Source organism: Leptidea sinapis, chromosome 1, assembly GCF_905404315.1.
Source record: "Leptidea sinapis chromosome 1, ilLepSina1.1, whole genome shotgun sequence".
In the NCBI taxonomy this organism is placed as follows: domain Eukaryota; kingdom Metazoa; phylum Arthropoda; class Insecta; order Lepidoptera; family Pieridae; genus Leptidea; species Leptidea sinapis.
The window spans coordinates 3160139-3180710 of record NC_066265.1 but is presented as its reverse complement, the minus strand read 5'-3'; the positions used below and the strand labels follow the sequence as shown (position 1 = coordinate 3180710).

At 34.6% G+C, this 20572-nt stretch overlaps 2 protein-coding genes across 4 annotated transcripts in view; both read left to right on the top strand.

Annotated features, from left to right (window-relative positions):
- The first annotated feature begins 899 nt into the window (after positions 1-899).
- On the top strand, positions 900-6384 carry LOC126968806 (putative malate dehydrogenase 1B). 3 transcript variants are annotated; one of them, XM_050813945.1, is made up of 5 exons: positions 900-1121; positions 2912-3428; positions 3580-4051; positions 4366-4486; positions 5363-6384. In XM_050813945.1, the coding sequence occupies exons 2-5, from the start codon at positions 3025-3027 to the stop codon at positions 5614-5616; spliced, it is 1251 nt and encodes a 416-aa protein (XP_050669902.1). In that variant the 5' UTR covers positions 900-1121; positions 2912-3024; the 3' UTR covers positions 5617-6384. The 3 variants fall into 3 exon arrangements, with proteins under 3 accessions (XP_050669902.1, XP_050669891.1, XP_050669880.1); XM_050813934.1 differs by having other exon boundaries at positions 2866-3428; XM_050813923.1 differs by having other exon boundaries at positions 900-1136; positions 2866-3428.
- LOC126968374 (uncharacterized) overlaps positions 6049-20572 on the top strand; it is a 220972-nt gene continuing 206448 nt past the window's right edge. Inside the window, exon 1 of the mRNA XM_050813371.1 lies at positions 6049-6198. Coding sequence (XP_050669328.1) covers positions 6093-6198 — 106 coding nt within the window. The 5' untranslated portion in view covers positions 6049-6092. The remainder of the gene's footprint in view (positions 6199-20572) is intronic.

Here is a 20572-nt window from a genome sequence, read left to right as displayed (position 1 = left end):
GATTTTTTTGATATTTTATTACTTATTATCCTATTCCAGACTAAGAGAAATCCAAAAAATCTAACAACACAAAAATTGGTCTAGCCGTTCTTGAGTTATAAACGGTGTAACTAACACGACTTTGTTTTATATATATAGATAATATAAGTTCGTATGTTATGAAATATCTTCACTCTTATATATCTTGCAAACATTTTTACATTTTCTTAACACACAGGTTGGCATTTTAGATTATTATTGTCACGCCACGAAAACGTTCCGCTTGGCTCGCTGCTATTAGGCGACTAAATGAAATCACGACAATTGTCTGAATTATTTTGCAATATTTTGCGCGCGCGAGTGCGATATCTACCTCTTTATTGTATATAATATCATTGTCTCTAGTAATATTATTTCTGGATAAGGGCTTAGAATAACGGTGAGATTATTTAGATACACTCTTTATATCTCTCTGCTGTTTATTTCTTTCTAACTTCAAAAAGATACCATCCTCTTGCATTATCATCTATATTTGTGCTATCAAGCAAGGTTTGGTCAGGACAACGTCCGTCGAGTCTGTTTTTGGTAATACTTTAATATTTTTTTGCAGTAGGTCTATTTTTTTCAGGCTCGAGTATCGGTTTCTACACTTAGTAGCAAAATAGTTTATAAGCAGTATTTATACATAATAATATAGTTAATAATATATTCAATTATTGCTATAATTTAAAACCACATAATATAAAATTAATACTGTCAATTTTTGAGACTAGACATGGGACTGTTTGACTGATTGTTAGACTTCATACTTATGAAAGCCTTTGTTCAACGTATTGGTTAAATTCTCTTTGATAAATACCTTCTTGATGTAACGCAATTGGACACAACGCTTAAAAAGTACTGAAATGTCATACTAAACACAATATAATCGACATAATAATACGAGCTATGACTTAAATAATACTCATTAAATATCATTTGTGCAAAAGGCTAGTAACCAGATAACGAAAATCGTTAAAATGGTGTTCAGAATCGTCATAGCAGGAGAATCTCAATGTGACATGTTTGCTGAAGTTTTTCTTATCGCAGATTATCTTGCACAAACATTACCAAATTTTTGTTGTGAAAGAATAGAAAAACAGGTATTGGAATGGAAGGTTATTATTAATTTCTCAGTTCACCTCATATTATTATTAATTTGGTAAAGAAGTACCGGGTTGGACTTAAATGTCACTGCTTGTGGCGGCGACATGGGACGGGTCGTCCCCTTTCCTAAAGTATGGTCGAGAGAGGCACTACTTGTGGTGGCAGGATGATCCTGTTACCATAAAATCTGCTTCAGATTCTTAAAAGTTATTATATATTTTTTTATAGACGCATATGAAATGCTCGCAAAATACCTTTATTTATTTACGGTGTATGTGGGTGATGCAGCTACTGTACACAATAACTTGTGTATTGATTAGCATTTACTTTTTTGACTCACTCGTGTAAGACATTGACTATTCGAAGTTTTAGTATTTTTGTTAAATAACTTTACATTAAATAGCTTGCAATTGAAATGTTTTATAAAACGATGAGAATGTAAATTTTCATTTAAAAGAGTAGCGATGAGTTTCTTGCTACTTCTTCTCACTATCTCAACCCTTTTCGAAGTGTCGGTAAATTCACAAATGAAAATTTTATTCATGTATGTCATGGACATGGAAAATTTTAAAGTGATTTTGATTTGATTTGAATATCAAATCAATGGGACAAAAATATTTTTCTATGAGAAAAATTGACGAGACAATTAAGACGTTCACCTGATTGTATATGATACGCCTTGAACATTACAATGCAGCACCGCTCAAGATTCTTGACTGAATACAAAGTTCCGAGTGGCCACTTAAGTACTCAATAGGGTCTGATTTGGTTCCGGCATTCGCAAACTGCGGCCGCGGCAAATGAGTATCTTACAATACATGTAGGTTATTCAGGAATATTTATCATTGAAACTATAGGTTTATGGTAACTGAAATAAGAAACATAAGCTTCAGACTTGATATCTTCTAAATATCTGGAAAATACCGCGTCAATGGTGGTCCCATATTTTGTTGTGGATTCTTGTGGATCATTATTCATTTTCAAATTCAATATTTTCTAAAGAAAAGTTGTCAACCGCTCTGATTTTTTATCAGTGAAGTTGATGTTGAAATCGCCAGAATAAGTGGATATTTATTACCATTTTTACCAAGTATTTTCGACTCTTTTTTAGTGTACTCCAGTTGTTCGGATTATTTTTTGGATACGCTAAGTGATCCAAAAAAGTGAAAAGAAACTGATAAATTTATTTATCGTAGTTTTATATTTTAACACAAGATGGCACTCGTTTCCTATCATTGAATGGACCACAACTGTCGACTGACACATTTTCATATTATTAATATTTCAAAAATAACAATGTAAATAAAAAAGTAATAATATTGAGGTTATTTTTGATAAAATTAATTAAAAAAAAACTAACGGGAAGTGAGTAAAATTTAATTTGCAAGATTTGATAACAGACAGACAACGGGACAGGTGAAACTAAATAAAAAATGCTTGTCATAATAATAAAATTTAAAAAAAACGTACCCCAGGCGCGAACCTGGGACCTTCTGCACAAAAAGCATACGTAATAACCGCTGTTCCACGTTAATTCTAATGACCATTCGGTCTCCACGCTCAAGGCCCGCGATAGAAGCTATGCAATAGCTTAAAAATACGTATCCCTTAGCGGCAGAAATTAATAATTCTTGCTACTATATAATAATTATTAATTTATAATTTATTTAAATTATCCTTGACACATAAATACCAATTTTGTTATTATTATTGTATATTCATGATAATATTTATATATAGACATGGTTGTCCAAAATAAATCAAAAGAACAAATGGCACCACACAGGATGTCCTCTCGTATGGAAAGAACATTTAGTGTCGGGAAGTAAGCCACAATACATTGGAGGAGCGTCAGAATTTTTTGATTTTTGCTATTCCTACTATAAATTTGACGTGTATATGCTGCCTGATAGATATCAGCATCTGATAACAAATTTTAAGCAATACAGCAAAAAGATAAAACAAGAACAGAAATGTATAACTGGTCTCACATTAGACTTTAAACATAATGAAGAGCCTCCGAAAACTTCTTTTACTGTATGTATTTCTCGCGCTGGAAACCCCATGGCTATGTATTTAATATCAGGACTTCTAGAAATTATTAATAAAGAGAGAAGTATATCGAAAATATATGTTTATGACGATCACAACCCTAATTCATTGCCATTTCTTGAACTAGTCGAACGGGAATGTAGCTATATTGGAACACAATACCCAAGCAAAGTAGTAAGATATGTCGATAAAATTGGAGTGGCCCTAACAAATACAGATTTATTAATTATATTAGATCACGTTCCATTTTCGTAAGTATAAAATTATGTTAAATATTTACTTACACTCTTGATAAACCTTGTTTACAGTATGATGTATTAAAAATGATCTCTATATAAAAATATATATATGAACTATAGGTATATAATATTAATTATAAAATTAATATGGTTAAGTTTTTAGACCGGAACTCTCGATTGGAGGATGGTTACACGATAATAAAGAAGTAATGTTAAAACTGGCAATGATGATTAATGCATCTGCCTCTCGAAAAATGTTTGTTATTGTTGCAAATTTGGGGCCAGCTTGTTATAACGCAACAGTTTTAGGAAATGCAGTCACAAGCGTAAGAAAAAAAAATATAGTCGTTGCCACTTCAGATTTGGGAATGGAAATAGCCCCAATAATTGCTGAGAAAGCAGAAATTCCATTAAGAAATATGTTTTGTCCGCCTGTTTGGGGATTTGTTGGAGTTAATCACTTAATAGATATTAACACTACAGTTCACAAGTACAATGTATTTGATCCCCACGAAAGATATGTAAGAGTAAAGAATTCAAGTCTTTGTATTGGTACTCTAACACCAGAAATGAGAACCCTCGAATATCTCATGCATTTTGACGATCATCTATGGATAACTGTTGCTAGTAAAAAAGTAAGGAAAATAAACATACTTACTTAAAATAATTTCATTCTTTTAGTACATTAGGATTTTGCGTAAAGATTACATTAGATTTAAATATGTAATACTTGCGAATACAACGAAAATACTACAATTTCAAGACGATGTCATACTGTTTGAATGAATAGAGGATCTGACGCACAATCCATACTTAATGTGTTATGTGTTTTGCACAAGTAAGAAGTAGACACAGACTGAAGGTGATCTGAACATCCATATGAACATTGCACCAGTTACCTTGTTCATACTGGAATAATTGTTAACCAAAATTTAACGTTTCTCTGCAGGCAAAAAGTAACGGAAATATAACGAATTTAAATAAAAGTTTGGCTATTTTAGCAATCGTTAAATCATGGCTTTTTGACTGCCAGCCCAACGATATTGTTAGTCTTGGGATTAAATGTAATGGTATGTTATTTATATTTTAACAGTATTTTAGTTTTACAATTTTTACCAGTATTTAGTGTTTTGATATGTCTGAAGACAGAAAAACAGGCAGCATGTACTTAGTAATCGATAGTTTGTGTAGTTAGTGAGTTCTATAATTAAATATGTACTATAATTACAAGTTTAACGGCCTTTAAAACGGTAAGAGAAATATGAAAACAAACATGGGGTTAGATTTGTGTTTAATACATGCTAGTCCGCCACACGTACCTATAGATTCTTTTCTTTTCTACCAAGAACACGTCAGAATAGAATTGTAACAGGATTATTGTAATACCACACCGATCACCGGGATTTCTTCATCAGGGCTAACTAGTTACTATTGCGTTAGTACATAATATATAATATTATTTATATCACGTCATAAGCAGATCTTTGCAATTCGCATCCAAGCATATCTTGCTTATTACCTCTGTTGTGGTATGCTTTTGCTGCTGTCCAACACAAGAACAAGGCAACAACTAAAACAATAATCACGGGATTCAGACGGAAACCTGCAGGCGTACTGAGAAAATATCTTGAATCACGGCGACGCTGGTTGATTGCTTGCTAACCGGGTGCTTCGCCCAGTCCACGTCAGTAGTTGCGTGACTTCACTCTATTCTCATCTGTTCAAGATAGGACGAAAAGAATAGGCAGTTACGTGGCCGCGCTAATACCACAGCTGATGTACAGACATACACAAATATAAGCTTAAATTATTAAGTATTAGGAATTAAGTGATATTTACAACTTATTATTTTTAATATTTTACACAAAAAATGTACAAAAGGAGTGAAAACTAAGGAGAGGAGACATTTTTTTAATTTAAAGTCTTCAAACCGTATAAATTTTCAGGCACTTTCGGATTGTCATTTGATGGTTGCCTTTCGCAACCAGCGCATTTGGTAAATGGTACATGGCGTCCAGCAGGTGACTTTATGTTACCAAAAGATAAGCACATCAACATCACTCATCTTCAAGACATAGCGAAATTATGTATGAAACTTGAAAAAAAAGATCTGCCTGAATTGGTTCCTCGCCGACTTTGCTTTTGTAAGACTAAAAAAGAGCCCATTAATCGAGTATGGGTGCGTCCAGGATTTTTCTGAAGATTTTCCTGGCCTGATATAAATACTACTGATTTTAAAATATTGTGTAATTGTGTTAACGTTTACTGCGAACGCACTCCAATGTTAACAGAACGCACTCTATGGTTTACACTGTCAATGTCAAATGTCAGCATTCTTGAATGGCATTTAATTTTGACAGTTATTCTTGAGTAGTAGGTATCTACCTACTGAAACTGAATACTGAGTTAGACTGCAGAGTGCACAGAGCAGTCTTTTGTATGTTTTTGTATTTTGGAGTGAGATGTTATGACGCGTCTTTGTTTATTTAACGTGATATATTTTTGGGAAATTTAAAGGTCGAGTATGGTTTCTTTTTCGAAAAATACTTTAAATGAGTGTGTAATGTATTTCATCAAATTATGATCGTGCGAATAAGACTTAAAATATTTATTAGTTGTCCAAATTTGTTAAGTTTCGTGAATGTTGTGCCAATAATGAGATAGTGGTGTCTTGTGATGTGGTTGTGGAACATGTGGGACGTGTTATGGGTGTTGGAAGCATTGGCACTGACCATTGGAGTGGGATCATCGCCATTAGACCCTAGTTTACCAATAACAGGAGGTAAGAAAAGACCTTGCCACCTACGCAGTCGTACATAAGCCTTCCTAAGTCCTTCCTAACTAACTTGCATGTATATTTTGCTTGGCTGCCTATTTTATATCACTGAAGAAATTATACTGTTGTAAATCGTACTTTGTAAATAAAAATATTTTATGTTATAAATTAATTATAATAATTATTAATGTGTTTGGTTATTTAATTGATCCCTGAAATTTGTAATAAATATTTACATCTTGTGTTTTAAAACTAATATGGACATTAAGCCTTTATTATTATGAGTATTATCTAAAATGACAAAATATCACTAGCCTTCACAATATTTATTATCTGTTTATTTATATGTAGAAGTGTATCACAATCTTCCTACATCTACATAGTACATTTAAATACACTTTTAAAGTGCCCTAAAACTTATATGAAACTATAAAAAAGTTCATTGTAATTCAATCAAATTAACAATCAGATTCAGAGCTGCACCTTTAACAAGGAAGAGCAAAATAGTGTTGAAATGCCCCTCAAGCTCAACACTTAGTGTTGAAACCAAAAATTATATTATAGTTATGATTAAATAAATAAATATTTTGGAAAAAACATTATGGTGTATTTGTTGTTTTGAACAAGAAGCAAAAAGTTTATTAATAAAAGGAAAAGTTTTTTTTTTAGTTTATTGGCCAATACAGAACAAGTACATAAATTTTTATGAAATAAGTACCATGAAAACCTCACGAGTTTATCTGGGTACCTAGAGCCATTCAATTCTTTTTTTCCGAATTCTATTTATTTTTTCAGGAAGTATCTAGGATTTGATTGTCTATCCAGGATTTGATTGTGGCATAATTCATGTTCAAATTTATTGAATAGTAAAATACTCAATTTTATAATTAATTTACACCCTTGTGCTACAACATGCTTTAAAATAAACACAAACTTCATCACTGCTTCTGCATTTCAATATCTCAAAGAATCATTCCAGACTTTTTATCTGGACAAAATTCTGTAGAATTGTGTTTATGAAACACTACATACTACTACTACTAAACACATGAATTGACACCAAGAAACACGAAAAGTTTTGGAAGTTTATGACAATAGAAATTGTAATGGAAGGAAATTACATAAATTTATTTTTATATTATAAAGATAATCTTTCGGGAAGATATACATTTAAGTGTATTAAAATTGTAAATTATTCACATTTATATTTTATTTTATTTAAATTGGTACTTGGTGTTAAATAGGTTCATTATTTGTAATCCACTTCTTGCAACACTCCAGTTATCTATCTAAAAACAACAGAATTAAAAAACCTCTTAAAAGTCTTAGCAGAGTAATAGAGGATAGTTTGGGAGTCATATGGTCATAGTTGTCAGAATAACTATAATAAATAATCATTTATTCAACTAATAATATGTGGTACAAAATGTTTTGTGCCCTACCCTCTGCGATAGGATACGCTGAGTTGCAGAGGCTAGGTCCTTCCGAAAGGCTATACATTATTAAACATAATTAGCGAACTCACTAAAAAGAGGTATGTGTGTGTGCATGTGTGTGTAAGTGTGCGTGAAATGTTTTGGTTGTAAACAGAAACATAAAAAAAAATATGAATAAATCAGAATATAGTTAACCAACAGATTAATACTTTTTGCACAGTTCGTAATATTTCATTTTGAAGCTTTGATGTTTGAAAATTTAATTTCTATTGTGTTGTCTGCAACCTAAAGCTAATTTCTGATTTGTCAGTTTTACTTTATCATCTTAAAACGGCTGATTGGATGGTACTGTATGAAATTAAACAATGATATAGATTGACAGCTGGATACACACACAGTAATAGTTGGCAAGTAAAAGAGCTAATAATTAAAGCATTTTCCAGTCAGAGTTCATCATAATTGAATGTGTGGAGGCCATTCTGAATAAAGGCTATGTCAGCAGGTGTATTTACATCTACACAGAAAGTCAGCGGTCAATTGTCCAAACGCTGCATCCCTATTCCAATTCCTTCAACCTCATGAGATTTGTCAGCTCAGCACAGTGATAAGATTCACGAAAATAATCAATCTTAGCAGTTTAGTTAACAGTGGCAATCACAACAGATCACATTGGTCGTAGTGAAACAGGGCTGCACTGAATTGTACTAAAGTTTACCACTTTACAAACTATAACAGCTAGATTTGTTGGTATTCATTAAAATGGATTAATTATGTTTTTTAATTAAGTAATTATTATTAATAAGTTTTCTCTGTTTTTCATTACTTTGTAGTCTTCAAATCCAAACTTGCAAACCTTATCTCTAGTTGCCAATTCTATAAGAAATCGGAAATCAAAATGGCGAGCGGCTTTCCTGCGTTTGTCGTTTGAATAACTGATCTATGGAACATTTACTTAAAATCCAACTAGGGGATCTATGGTATAGACCAACAAAACATGCAATGGAGAAGAAAATATGTAATGGATACACAGCAAGATAGAAAAGGGAAGCATTCTATTGTTACTATAACGGATTTAGATTGATAATTCGTTAACAGTCAGCCAGCCTTAGCATTGCTCTGTAGTATTTTGAATATTATACTAGCTAACACATACATTGACAAAACAAAATTGGTCTCACATTATCTGGTTGTTAGGCCGTCTATACATTAGTATATTCTAGGTCTATACTCATACATGCAACATGTATGTATCTCATGAGATGCATGACAAGTAGGTTCATTCGGCCTCGACCTGTGGCTAACTGGACTGAAAGCTGCACAGTTCATTGGGCTCTAAAATAGAGTGAATAAGTGGAAAGATCCCAGAAAAGCGCAATACAAAAGCGATTGACATCAAAACCCAATATTTTAAAACGATTTAGTAGGTCCAATGACATTCTATACATATAGACGAATCACGTCATATAAAAACAGAGACGAAATATGGAACATGACACTATAATAAGCTTGGACTGTTATATACAGGCCCTCCCAAAGTTATGGGACATGAAGGGAAAGTACCTCAAATATCGTAGATAAGGTATTTTACGGAAAGAAGACTTTGTTATTTTTAAAAGTTAGTTATTCTGCATTCAAAGATTTTCTAAAAATTACTTACCTCGTCTGGGAATCGAACCGACTTAAACCCCATACTTTTACAATGCCAATCAAAGGAATGGCCTATAACTAATAACTCTTCTTAAGTAACATAGTATTTTAAAACAAAGGAACAACGTAAAATGTTTGAGTCAAATTTCAAGAAAGTTATTAATTGCCGATGACGAGGTTATCAATCCATAAATTATAGATACATTTAAGTCGGTTCGATTCCCAGACGAGGCAAGTCATTTTTAGAAAATCTCTGAATGGAGAATTACTAACATTTTAAAATAACATTATTTCAGTGAAATACCCTATCTACGATATTTAAGGTACTTTCCCTTCATGTCCCATATCTTTGGGACATCCTGTATATATATATTGCCGCATTTACTCGAGTTGCTTAAAATATTCTTGGTTAATAAGCAGCAATGTAAAACATTTATTCACTTTAGGTTCGTTTCGGACAGTGACAGTTGACACACGACTATGAAGGAAAGTATGCTTACATGTCTTTAAGCACAGTTTTGCCGTTCCGCTATCACACTGCGAATGATATTATGTGCTAATATGTGTATGAAACGGCTTTGAGTAGGTCAAATGAATTTTCTCCCAGACTGCCAAGTTCACACAAAATTTACCGAAATAGACAACGAGCAGCATTTCTCCCAACCTCTCCCTTTTCTGGAGATAGCACTACGACCACTAAATAACTACAGTACGAAAAATTGTTCGAAATGTAATACTCTTGAATGAATGAATGACTGAATGAAGCCTTTATTGCAGGCAAACTAAAAAGGTACATTTTTAACTTTTATATATTTCACTTAATATATACTATATCTTATGTTAATCATTGCTTGTCTGCCAACATAGGCCTCCTCCAGATCTTTCCCCATTTTCCTGTCGTAAGTTGTGTCTCCATGTTGTTGAAACAATCTTTTTTGAAATCATCTTCCCATCGCATTCTCTTACGGGCTTACAAATAAACTTGGTATAAAGCTATACCTGAGAATATACCAAGAATATGCAAAATGTTGACTATATCGCTGATAACACTGAGTACAGTGACCATTCTGAAATGTTTCCGAATGTCAAGCAGCCACGCAAATAAACGCGGGAAACGATATACGACCGAATAAACCAATGAGCAAAATGTTTTTTTTTTTTAATGATAATAAGGGACGAGACGAGCAGGACGTTCAGCTGATGGTAATTGATACGCCATGCCCGTTACAATGCAGTGCCGCTCAGGATTATCATAAAACCCAAAAATTCTGAGCGGCCTTACAATTGCGCTCGTCACCTTGAGACATAAGATGTTAAGCCTCATTTGCCCAGTAATTTCACTAGCTACGGCGCCCTTCAGACTGAAACACAGTAATGCTTACACATTACTGCTTCACGGCAGAAATAGGCGCCGTTGTGGTACCCATAATCTAGCCGGCTTCCTGTGCAAAGGAGCCTCCCACTGGTAAAATTAATTGTTTGTAAACATTTCGCACACTCTTAGTTTATTATCAGGTATAGCTTTATTCCAAGTTCATTAATATTTCGGAAAGTATACGTCTTATCCAAAATATTAGTTATCTGTTTTGGTTTTGATAGAGCATGCTATAAGGGAAAATCGAAAATTGGTAATATTTCTCATTTTCATACACATGTGAAGTGAGACTTTATGTCCCTTGAATAGGTTTGTTTCTTTGTATTTTATCGGAAATATTTGTGTGAAATGAATACCGAGTTTAGCAGTATTGAAATAGAAACTATATTTATGTAAACCTATTGTGATAGAAACCGTGACCGGTAGTCACAATGCCCCCAGCGGATGCAATGTTAGCGAGCTTTTTAATGGCTGAACATCCGGTCGTACGCGTTTGTCGCTAGCCTGATCGTTCTGTGATTACTCAGCAAGAGCAAGCTTTGATAGGAAATATTGTCAAAAAAAATTGTAAGTGTAAGTTGATTTGTTTTTTATGAAAAAAAAAAAATGAATATTTGCATCCACCAATCCGCAAAGTAGTCCGCTTTTAGACTACTTCTATCCAAATTCTTATAATCCGTGCACTTTTGGATTTTCCGTACTATTTAAAATTAGCCTAGGATGTGAATGGGGATGGAGCGAATGCCCTCATAGTGTTACTACATATATTGTAAATAAATTGAGGGAAAAAGCCCGCTGAGGTTTTTGCGCCCGGTCTTCTCAGGTCTGAAGTATAACTATTTCCAATGGGTGGTAGTTTTTTGACGTCCAATAAGTGATTTTAAATCCTATTTTGAATAAAAAGAATTAATACACCGTTAAAATATCGCATGTCGTGAAGTTATCTAAAGATTTGGTCGATGGTATTGAAGCGGATAAAGCAATGGCCCGTGCTAGCTCGGATCTAGACCGGAATACATCGGGCGGAGTGATTATTCACTTGTAGGTATCTATCAAGGCTTACTCAAGCCAATCCGCAATTGGTACAATCTATGTTAATAATTTACTCAACCAGTATTTATAAGGTGCAGTTAGACTGGCTTTGGATTACGCTGTTGGCTGTAAATGTATATGAAATCAAATCAAAATCACTTACTTTATTCATGTAGGTCACTGCAATGAAAGTTATGAATGTCAAAAAGTTTTTACATTTACCGCCACCTCGTAAAGGGTTGAGACTTAATCAGAAAAAAGGGCAAGAAACTCATTGCCACTATTTTAAATCAAAAAGTGATGCAACAAAAATACACGAAACGTCAAAAAGTCAATGCCTTACACGAGTAAGTCAAAAAAGTAAAAAATAAGAAGAGTAAGTCAAAAAGCAAGACATATTTTGGCTGAAAAGCCAGTGTAAAGTCTTTAAAAGATTCTGCAGTTTTATTTAGGTATTCCATCAAAAGCTTTGCCTGATAAAAGTAATGAAGAAAAATCTTTTATTTGCCAAAGAGGAGGTTGTCCTGGCTTGTACGAGCATATACCAATGACATTCTTTACATAAAGACAATGCACGTCGTATAAAAACAAAGCCGAAACACGGAACACGCCACAAAATACACCGTAATATGCTTCGACTGGTATATCTATACATTGCCGCATTTACTACAGTTGTTTATAACATTCTTGGTCAATAAGCAGCTATGTAAAACATTTATTGAGTTCAGGTTTGATTCGGGTTGACACACGACGAAAGAGAAAAGTGTGCTGACATTATTATTTGCGATCCTACCTACTAAGCTAGAGGTCCCGGGTTCGAATCCCGGTAGGTGCAAGCATTTATATGATGAATATGGATGTTTGTTTCCGAGTCATGGATGTTTAAATGAATTTATGTATGTTTAAGTAAGTATATTGTATTAAATATATCGTTGTCTTGCAACCTATAATGCTAGGCTATATATGCCTAATTTGGGGCAAGATAATTTGTGTAAAAAGTGTGTCAATATTATATTATATTATCTTTAAGCACACTTTTGCCGTTCCGCTATCACACTGCGAATGATATATCTATGTATATAGAACGTCATTGGCAAAGACAATGATGTTATGTGATCACCGCAGCCCATCTCACGCAAGAGCGTGGCAAACTTTAAAGATACTACATATGAATTAGAAAACTGAAAAACATTGGTACGTGGCGGGTGAGGATCAAACTGGAGGCTCCGTGGTGAGAGACAACAGTTCAACCTATCGTACCGCCGACGCTTCTATTCTTTGGCGCTGTAAATGTTTTCGAACGATTAAAGTAAGACATATATTGGCCCATATAATATGTTCTAAATTGCCCAGTCTTTTACTGGCCCATATAATATATACTAAACATTAATTTTTTTTTTAATAATTAAAATGTTATTATTTAAATTTTAATAATTAACCAAACAGTGATGTGTACCGATAACATTCGTGTGTATCAGTCTTTGATTATAATTTAAACACCTTAGATAGTTTTTTCGTCTAGATGCTATCTAGATGTTGCTGCTAGACAACCGATGAAAACAGGCCAGGTTTATTACCTTAGTGTGAGTGACAAGCTACGTCTTACATTCGCAATTTGTATGTCGTTTATAGTCTGGCCACAAACATTTTTTTGTAACACACTGTAAAACTTATAGACGTTATATGCAATAGAATTTTTTTTCTTTGTTTCAGTATTTATGGCAAGACTACGTGTTTTGTGTTTGTTGTGTTTTCGCGCAAATAGAGGTTATCTATCAACCTTAAATTTTTTTTTGACGTTTTCATAGCTGACAGAGTCTATTTAGACCATAGTTTCTCAACCTTATTTTGCTCACCGCCCACTTTGAGAATATGCTTTTTCTAGAGTATTTTCGTGTATTTTTTTGCCTTTTTAGACTGTATTTTTTAATCTGCCCACGCCCCATCTGCGCCATCTCAATGCCCCCTAATTTTCTCTGGGTCTTCTACTGCCCCCCCGAAAGTCTCAAACGCCCACAAGGGGGCGTTATCGCCCACGTTGAGAACCTATGAATTCTGGACGTATAGATGATCTAAGATTAACTTAATCTCATTGATTGTTTAATATATCATGGTGTTGATGTTCCGTATAAAGTTTTTGCAGTCTTGTTAGTAAAGTACTTTTGTCCAAAGTTTTAAGTGATTCGAGTATTGAAGAGAAATCTCAGGTAGTAACTTATGCGTACAAAAAGTAAGATTGTAAAATATCATTGAAGGTTTACTCAAGCTAGGGTTGCCAACCGTACTCTATAATAGAGTATTGTATTCTATATCATGTAGGTATAGTATATAATCCATTACACTTATAGATTATGCTAAAATACTCTTTATTAACCGACTTCAAAATGGAGGGGGTTATCAATTTGATCGGTATTTTTACGTAATTTAAGTCTTTAGTTCGATGCAGAATAGATGCCATTTGGTCCCATAAAATTTTTATATAGTTTGGCCTAGTAGTTTTCATTTTATGAACATTTTTTATGAAAATTTTTATTTACCTCGATGATATAAATGTTTTTTGGGCACGGCTTTTTTAGGAGTTTTCATTCGGGTTGATTATATATTATAATTATTAAACAGCACTAAAATGTAAAAAATAAAAAAATAACCTACTTTTAAAAAAACCGACTTCAAAAACTGGCTTGGCTTGGCACCGACTTAAAACCTATCAATAGGTAGCACATATAAATAATAGTATTTTATTAATTTATTAAAGGTGAAGGTGTATTAAATTAAATTTTTAGTTATTTGATACTTTTCAGTTTTTGAAGTCGGTTTTTTAAACGTAGTTTATTTTTTTACACTATGTTTACTATAGTAGTGGAAACCCACTATCATAACCAAAAAAGTCGACTATTTACCTAAACATAATATCTAATGTTTTTTATTGAAGTAGGCGTTACTTTGCGGAAATCAATAACTATCCAAATCTTTTAAGTTTTCTTTAGTGTCAATTCCGCCGATATTTGTCTTTAAACAATCCGACACGTGTTTCGCCTCTAGGCATCCTCATCTTTTGAGAGGTGTGGCATCCTTTTTAAAAATATAAAATAAAATATGACACTTTTTTTGGGAGGCCGTTGTTATTTTTTTTATGGAATAGGAGGATAAACGAGCGTACGGGTCACCACGGGTGTTAAGTGATCACCGCCACCCACATTATCTTGCAGCACCAGAGGAATCACAAGAGCGTTGCCGGCCTTTAAGGAAGGTGTACGCGCTTTTTTTCAAGGTACCCATGTCGTATCGTCCCGGAAACATCGCACAAGGAAGCTCATTCTACAGCTTTGTAGTACGAGGAAGAAAGCTCCTTGAAAACCGCACTGTGGAGGACCGCCACACATCCAGATGGTGGGGATGATATCCTAACTTGTGGCGTGTCGTGGAATTCGGCGGCAGGAATCAAGTTAAACAGCTCTTCGGAACACTCCCCGTGATAAATGCGGTAGAATACACACAATGAAGTGACTCTTTATTTACCTTATTTAAAGAGTACCTAGTTATTTAAAAGAAATAGAGTATATCTGATTAGATATACTCTATTTCTTCTTTAAAAAAAATTGCCAACCCTAACTCAAGCCAATTTGTAATTGGTACAATCGATGTGAATAATTTACTAACCAGTATTTATAAGGTCCAGTTAGACTAGCGTAGTTGTAAGTGCGGGTGTATTACATTGTTGGCTAATAGACGATTTGACGACTGTATAGCCGAGTTAGCGATCCTACCTACTAAGCTAGAGGTCCCGGGTTCGAATCCCGGTATGTGCAAGCATTTATATTATGATGAATGTGTTTTCATGTTTGTTTCCGAGTCATGTATGTTTTTATGTATTTATCGATTTTAAGTATATTGTATTAAATATATCATTGTCTTGTAACCCATAACACAGGCTATATATGCCTAATTTGGGGCAAGATAATTTGTGTAAAAAGTGTGTCAATATTATAAAAAAAAAATCGTAATGGAAAGGCAGAAGTAACATTGACGACGCAGATAGCCTATTGGTTAGTGACCCTGCCTACTGAGCAAGAAGTCCCGGGTTCGATCCCGGTAGGTGCAAAAATTTATATGATGAATATGGATGTTTGTTTCCGAGTCATGGATGTTGAAATGTATTTATGTATGTTTATATGTATTTATTAATGTTTAAGTAAGTATATTGTATTAAATATATCGTTGTCTTGCAACCCATAACACAGGCTATATATGCCTAATTTGGGGCAAGATAATTTGTGTAAAAAGTGTGTCAATATTATAAAAAAAAATCGTAATGGAAAGGCAGAAGTAACATTGACGACGCATATAGCCCAGTGGTTAGTGACCCTGCCTACTGAGCAAGAAGTCCCGGGTTCGATCCCAGTAGGTGCAAAAATTTATATGATGAATATGGATGTATGTTTCCGAGTCATGGATGTTTATATGTATTTATTAATGTTTAAGTAAGTATATTGTATTAAATATATCGTTGTCTTGCAACCCATAACACAGGCTATATATGCCTTATTTGGGGCAAGATAATTTGTGTAAAAAGTGTGTCAATATTATAAAAAAAAATCGTAATGGAAAGGCAGAAGTAACATTGACGACGCATATAGCCCAGTGGTTAGTGACCCTGCCTACTGAGCAAGAAGTCCCGGGTTCGATCCCAGTAGACCCAAAAGAAATAAACCTGTTCGTCGCTACAATTCTTTTGTTCATTCGAGTAACGAGCTGCACAAAGCCACGCTTGACTGAACAGGGTGTTAAAGGCCGGTAAGAACGCCATTTTCTGAGAAGGAGCCCGACCTTTCTCTACCTATTGCTTGAGGATTCGAATGAAATGTATAGAAAACATTTTCGTTTAAAAGCAATAGTATTAAATGTATTTGTTCGCCGTTAGTTCGCATTCGGCCGAAATATAACTATGTTAGGATGGCTTTAATGAGATTTTTTTATTATAATAATAAATTATTTGTTTCGACCAACAAAGGATTGGTAGTGTTAGTACAAGACATCTTAAAATCTAAGCCTTCCTAATCTAGGACAGTAACGAAGTGTCAGCACATGTATCATACAGCAGGGTACTGACAATCGAACCTGCGCGAAACTGCCCTCAGAATACCATTGGGGCTAGCCCGGACCCTAACGTAATAGGGATGTGCACCGCTTACGCATAGTCGCGTAAAAATAATCTACGCGGGCATCAGAAAAGATCCCCGACGCGCTGCAGTATCGTGGCAGCCACAATAATATTGAAAGCAGAGAAAAAATACTTAACGTAAACACAAAATTTTTCATGTAGGTACCCTTTTTTATGTAAGAGGAGGACAAACGATCACCTGATGTTAAAGCAGGAATCAGGTTATACAGCTCTTTGGAACACTCCCCGTGATGGATGCGGTAGAAGACAAACAATATTATGAAAAACAAAAGTTCATCTTGTGTATGTGGCACCTTGACACTCAATGGCATCTTTCAAATCTATACTAATATTATAAAGCTGCAGTGTTTGTTTGTTTGTTTGTTTGTCTTTCTTATATCTTGTAGTATTATTTTTACTTAGTTTTATTACGCAGCCCGGCATTTTAGTTTCAATTATTAGCAAAGTTTAACAGAACATGTGGCTCGTCAACGTTACACATTGTTCGAGAATAGCTCGAGTACGCCCACTTGGGCGTAGGATTAGTTTAACATTCAAAATACTATAAAGGAGCGAATGTTGAGCGTGGCTGACTGCTTACGACATGTCTATCAAAATCGTTGGTACACAGTAATGGCCTAAACACATGGTCGGATTTGGTACGGCCAACCATCGGGCGGTACGGTCCGGACGGTAATTATTATAAATATATGTATAATAAACCATCAAGTATGGTTCGCTAGCAGATCGCCGGCCGTTAGTTCGGCCGTTCCAAATACGATCATGTGTTTTGGCTATAAAAATTGATTCGCTGTACTTTTCTATCTTGCTTTTACTCCGCTAAATACGCTAGTGTACTGTAAGTCTATGCTCTTATTTGATATTGTTAAAAAAACAATGCTTGACTGGTATTATTTATTTAAATAAAACCCTTTTTAAAGGATTAAAACGAGTGTAATTGTAACTTTGTAATCTGCAGTCCGCCTGAAAATGAGATCTGGAAAAGTCTTGAAGCGTGGAGTCAACTAAAATAATAATAAAAATGCAACTTTTACGCAAAAATCTAATGTAACAACACAGTTACCAATACAAATAGACGCGTTTTAATCCTTTCAAAAAGTATTTTATTTAAATGTGTAACACTCGCGTTAATCAAAGTAAATACTGTTTTTATAATTAATCTATTTATCAATAATACGTGTAACAATGTTGTTCTCTTTTATCTTTCAACACTTCTCCACTCTATTTGATTTGTAAACTTTCCTTTTGTCAAAACTTTACTGCCCACAACATTCTTTAAAAGGGATTCGAAGCTTTTGCACGCGTATAATATATAGGTATGATTCTTTTAAAATAATACTTGTTTGTATGTTCTACAAACAATAATTCCGAATCCAAAATAATAGAGCCGGTCGGTCAGCTGATGGTATTGATACGTCCTCTCAGTTACAGTGCAGTGACGCTCAGGATTCTTGGAAAAACCCAAAAATTCTAAGCGGCACAACAATTGCGCTCGTCACCTTGATACATAAGATGTTAAGTTTCGTGTGCCTTGTAATTTCACTAGCTACGGCGCCCTTTTGACCGAAACACAATAATGCCTACACATTACTGCTTCGCGGCAGAAATAGGCGCCGTTGTGGTACCCATAATCTAGCCGGCATCGTGTGCAACGAAGCCTCCCACTGGTAAATGTCCTTAGTCGCCTCTTACACCCTCGGGCCTGGGACATGCCTATTCTTTTTATCGGGGCAATAAGCTGATTCGGCAGACGTAGTATTGCCGTATAAACTAATTAAAAAAAATGCAATAAAAAAAAACATTGCGTGCGTACAAAGTACACATGTTAGAAGTGAAACCTGCATGGTGCATGAACCTCTAAACTGCATATGAATTCCTGGTACGTGTTGCTAGGATGACTGATTTCAACCGCTATGAAAGACATTCCTACCACCACTAATATATATAATAATATGTTCTCCTGGTGTCTATGTAGTAATACGTCGTGCGCTTGGAGTCAGAATATATTAAGGTATAGGTACTCGCGCCATACTTAAGACAATCTCTTCTTTAACTATGATCGCCTGGTACCAAAACATTGTGATATTTTTCCTCTCATTATCTCCCATGTTAAATATTATGAATTGATGTGACTGCACTTTTTACTGTCGCTTTTTCGTTTCATCGACTTTCAAATCACAACGATGATAAAGAAGTTTTCACTTCAATAGTATGCATATTTCTGTCTCATTCTTTGCCGGCTTCATCCTACACATATTTGTATCTCTTACCTGTCGTTTTTTCCGTTGCATCCGGTTTGTAATCACAACGATTCAAAAGAAGTTGCACTTTAAAAAAAATTGTGTATAAAATATAGATTACGACCGATTCTCAGACCTACCAACCTACATATTTCATAAGAAGAGATCAAGCCGTTTCGATAGCCGTAGTATGGCAACTAACATTGTTACACGAGAATTTTGTATATATAACTGTATTCGTGACTTTGTCCGCGTATAAACATGACTGATATACTTCTGGCGATGTACCCAAAAAAGTCAAATATCCTACGGAGGCAGAATGTCGATAGTCTCGCGGTGACCCCAACTTCATGCAGGACTGACACATTTGCACGGTGTACTACGCACCAGGGTATGCTCAGCATTTTCCTCCAGCACCACATTTCAAACGCATTCAATGCGCGGTCAGCTATTTAGAATGTACACGTTTCAGCTCCATATAAGAATAAACTAGAGTCCTCTCAGGGGCGCGCATATCATGTAGGCCAGGGGTGCTCAAGCTTGAACTGCTGGCGATCTGCCTTAAAATTATTAGACTACGATCGATCAAGTATCCGTGATGAAGGATTGTCATCTAGGTATATTGTCACGATGACATAGAAATTACTTTTGCGCACAGTAATATGCATTTCTTTTTTGTGTCAAAGTAAGTGTAGTTCTGCTCTAAAATGTCAATGAAAAAACTCACAATTATTCAAAATTGCGATTTTATTGGTTCTTACAAAACAAACGCGTTCTAGTGTCTAAAGTTCTAAACTTAACTAAAGAGTGACTTCGGATGTTGAATCGGTATGACAATGCATGTCCGGAACATATTTTTCGTAAAATGGTACGTAATTACCGATTTTAGTAAACAAAATCTGTAAATAGTTCTATATCGGATTTTTTTCTCGAGATCGACTCAAAAAGCAAATGCGATCGACCGTATGAGCCCCCCTGATATAGGCAATTAGACAGTGTTAGAGTTAATTTAGTTTAATTTGGTTCTGTTATTTTATAACCAAACTTCTATTGAACACCCACTCATAATATTTTTCCTTACGCTAGATACCAGATACCTACGGTAAGCAATCTTTGCTTATTCCAAAGCTCAACTACGACTAGTTAGATCCACAGTGCCTACCTTGCTAGAAACCCAATGCACGCCACTGAGTCCTCTGAACCCTATGGTATATAAATATATTTCTATTCTGTCCTATTGTAGAAGTAGTAACAGCTTCGAGTTGTGAATCTGATAGGTGTGAGAACCGCGATGTTACAAAACAATTATCAATGATGGGAATATTGCAACAACGGGTGTTGTCGTGACCTCGCCGCTATGCGACGATGTTGTGTAATGTGGCATAACATTTTAATTAAATCATAAAGAATAAATACATACAAGTGCTAGTATTTAGAAATACATTTCCATTTTTTTTTGGAGAGGAGG

Coding starts and splice junctions, on each gene's coding strand:
- LOC126968806 (XM_050813923.1), top strand. CDS start 999: ATGGTGTTCAGAATCGTCATAGCAGGAGAATCTCAATGTGACATGTTT. Junction 3,429..3,579: donor TTAGATCACGTTCCATTTTC/GTAAGTATAAAA, acceptor TTAAGTTTTTAG/ACCGGAACTCTCGATTGGAG. Junction 4,487..5,362: donor TCTTGGGATTAAATGTAATG/GTATGTTATTTA, acceptor ATAAATTTTCAG/GCACTTTCGGATTGTCATTT.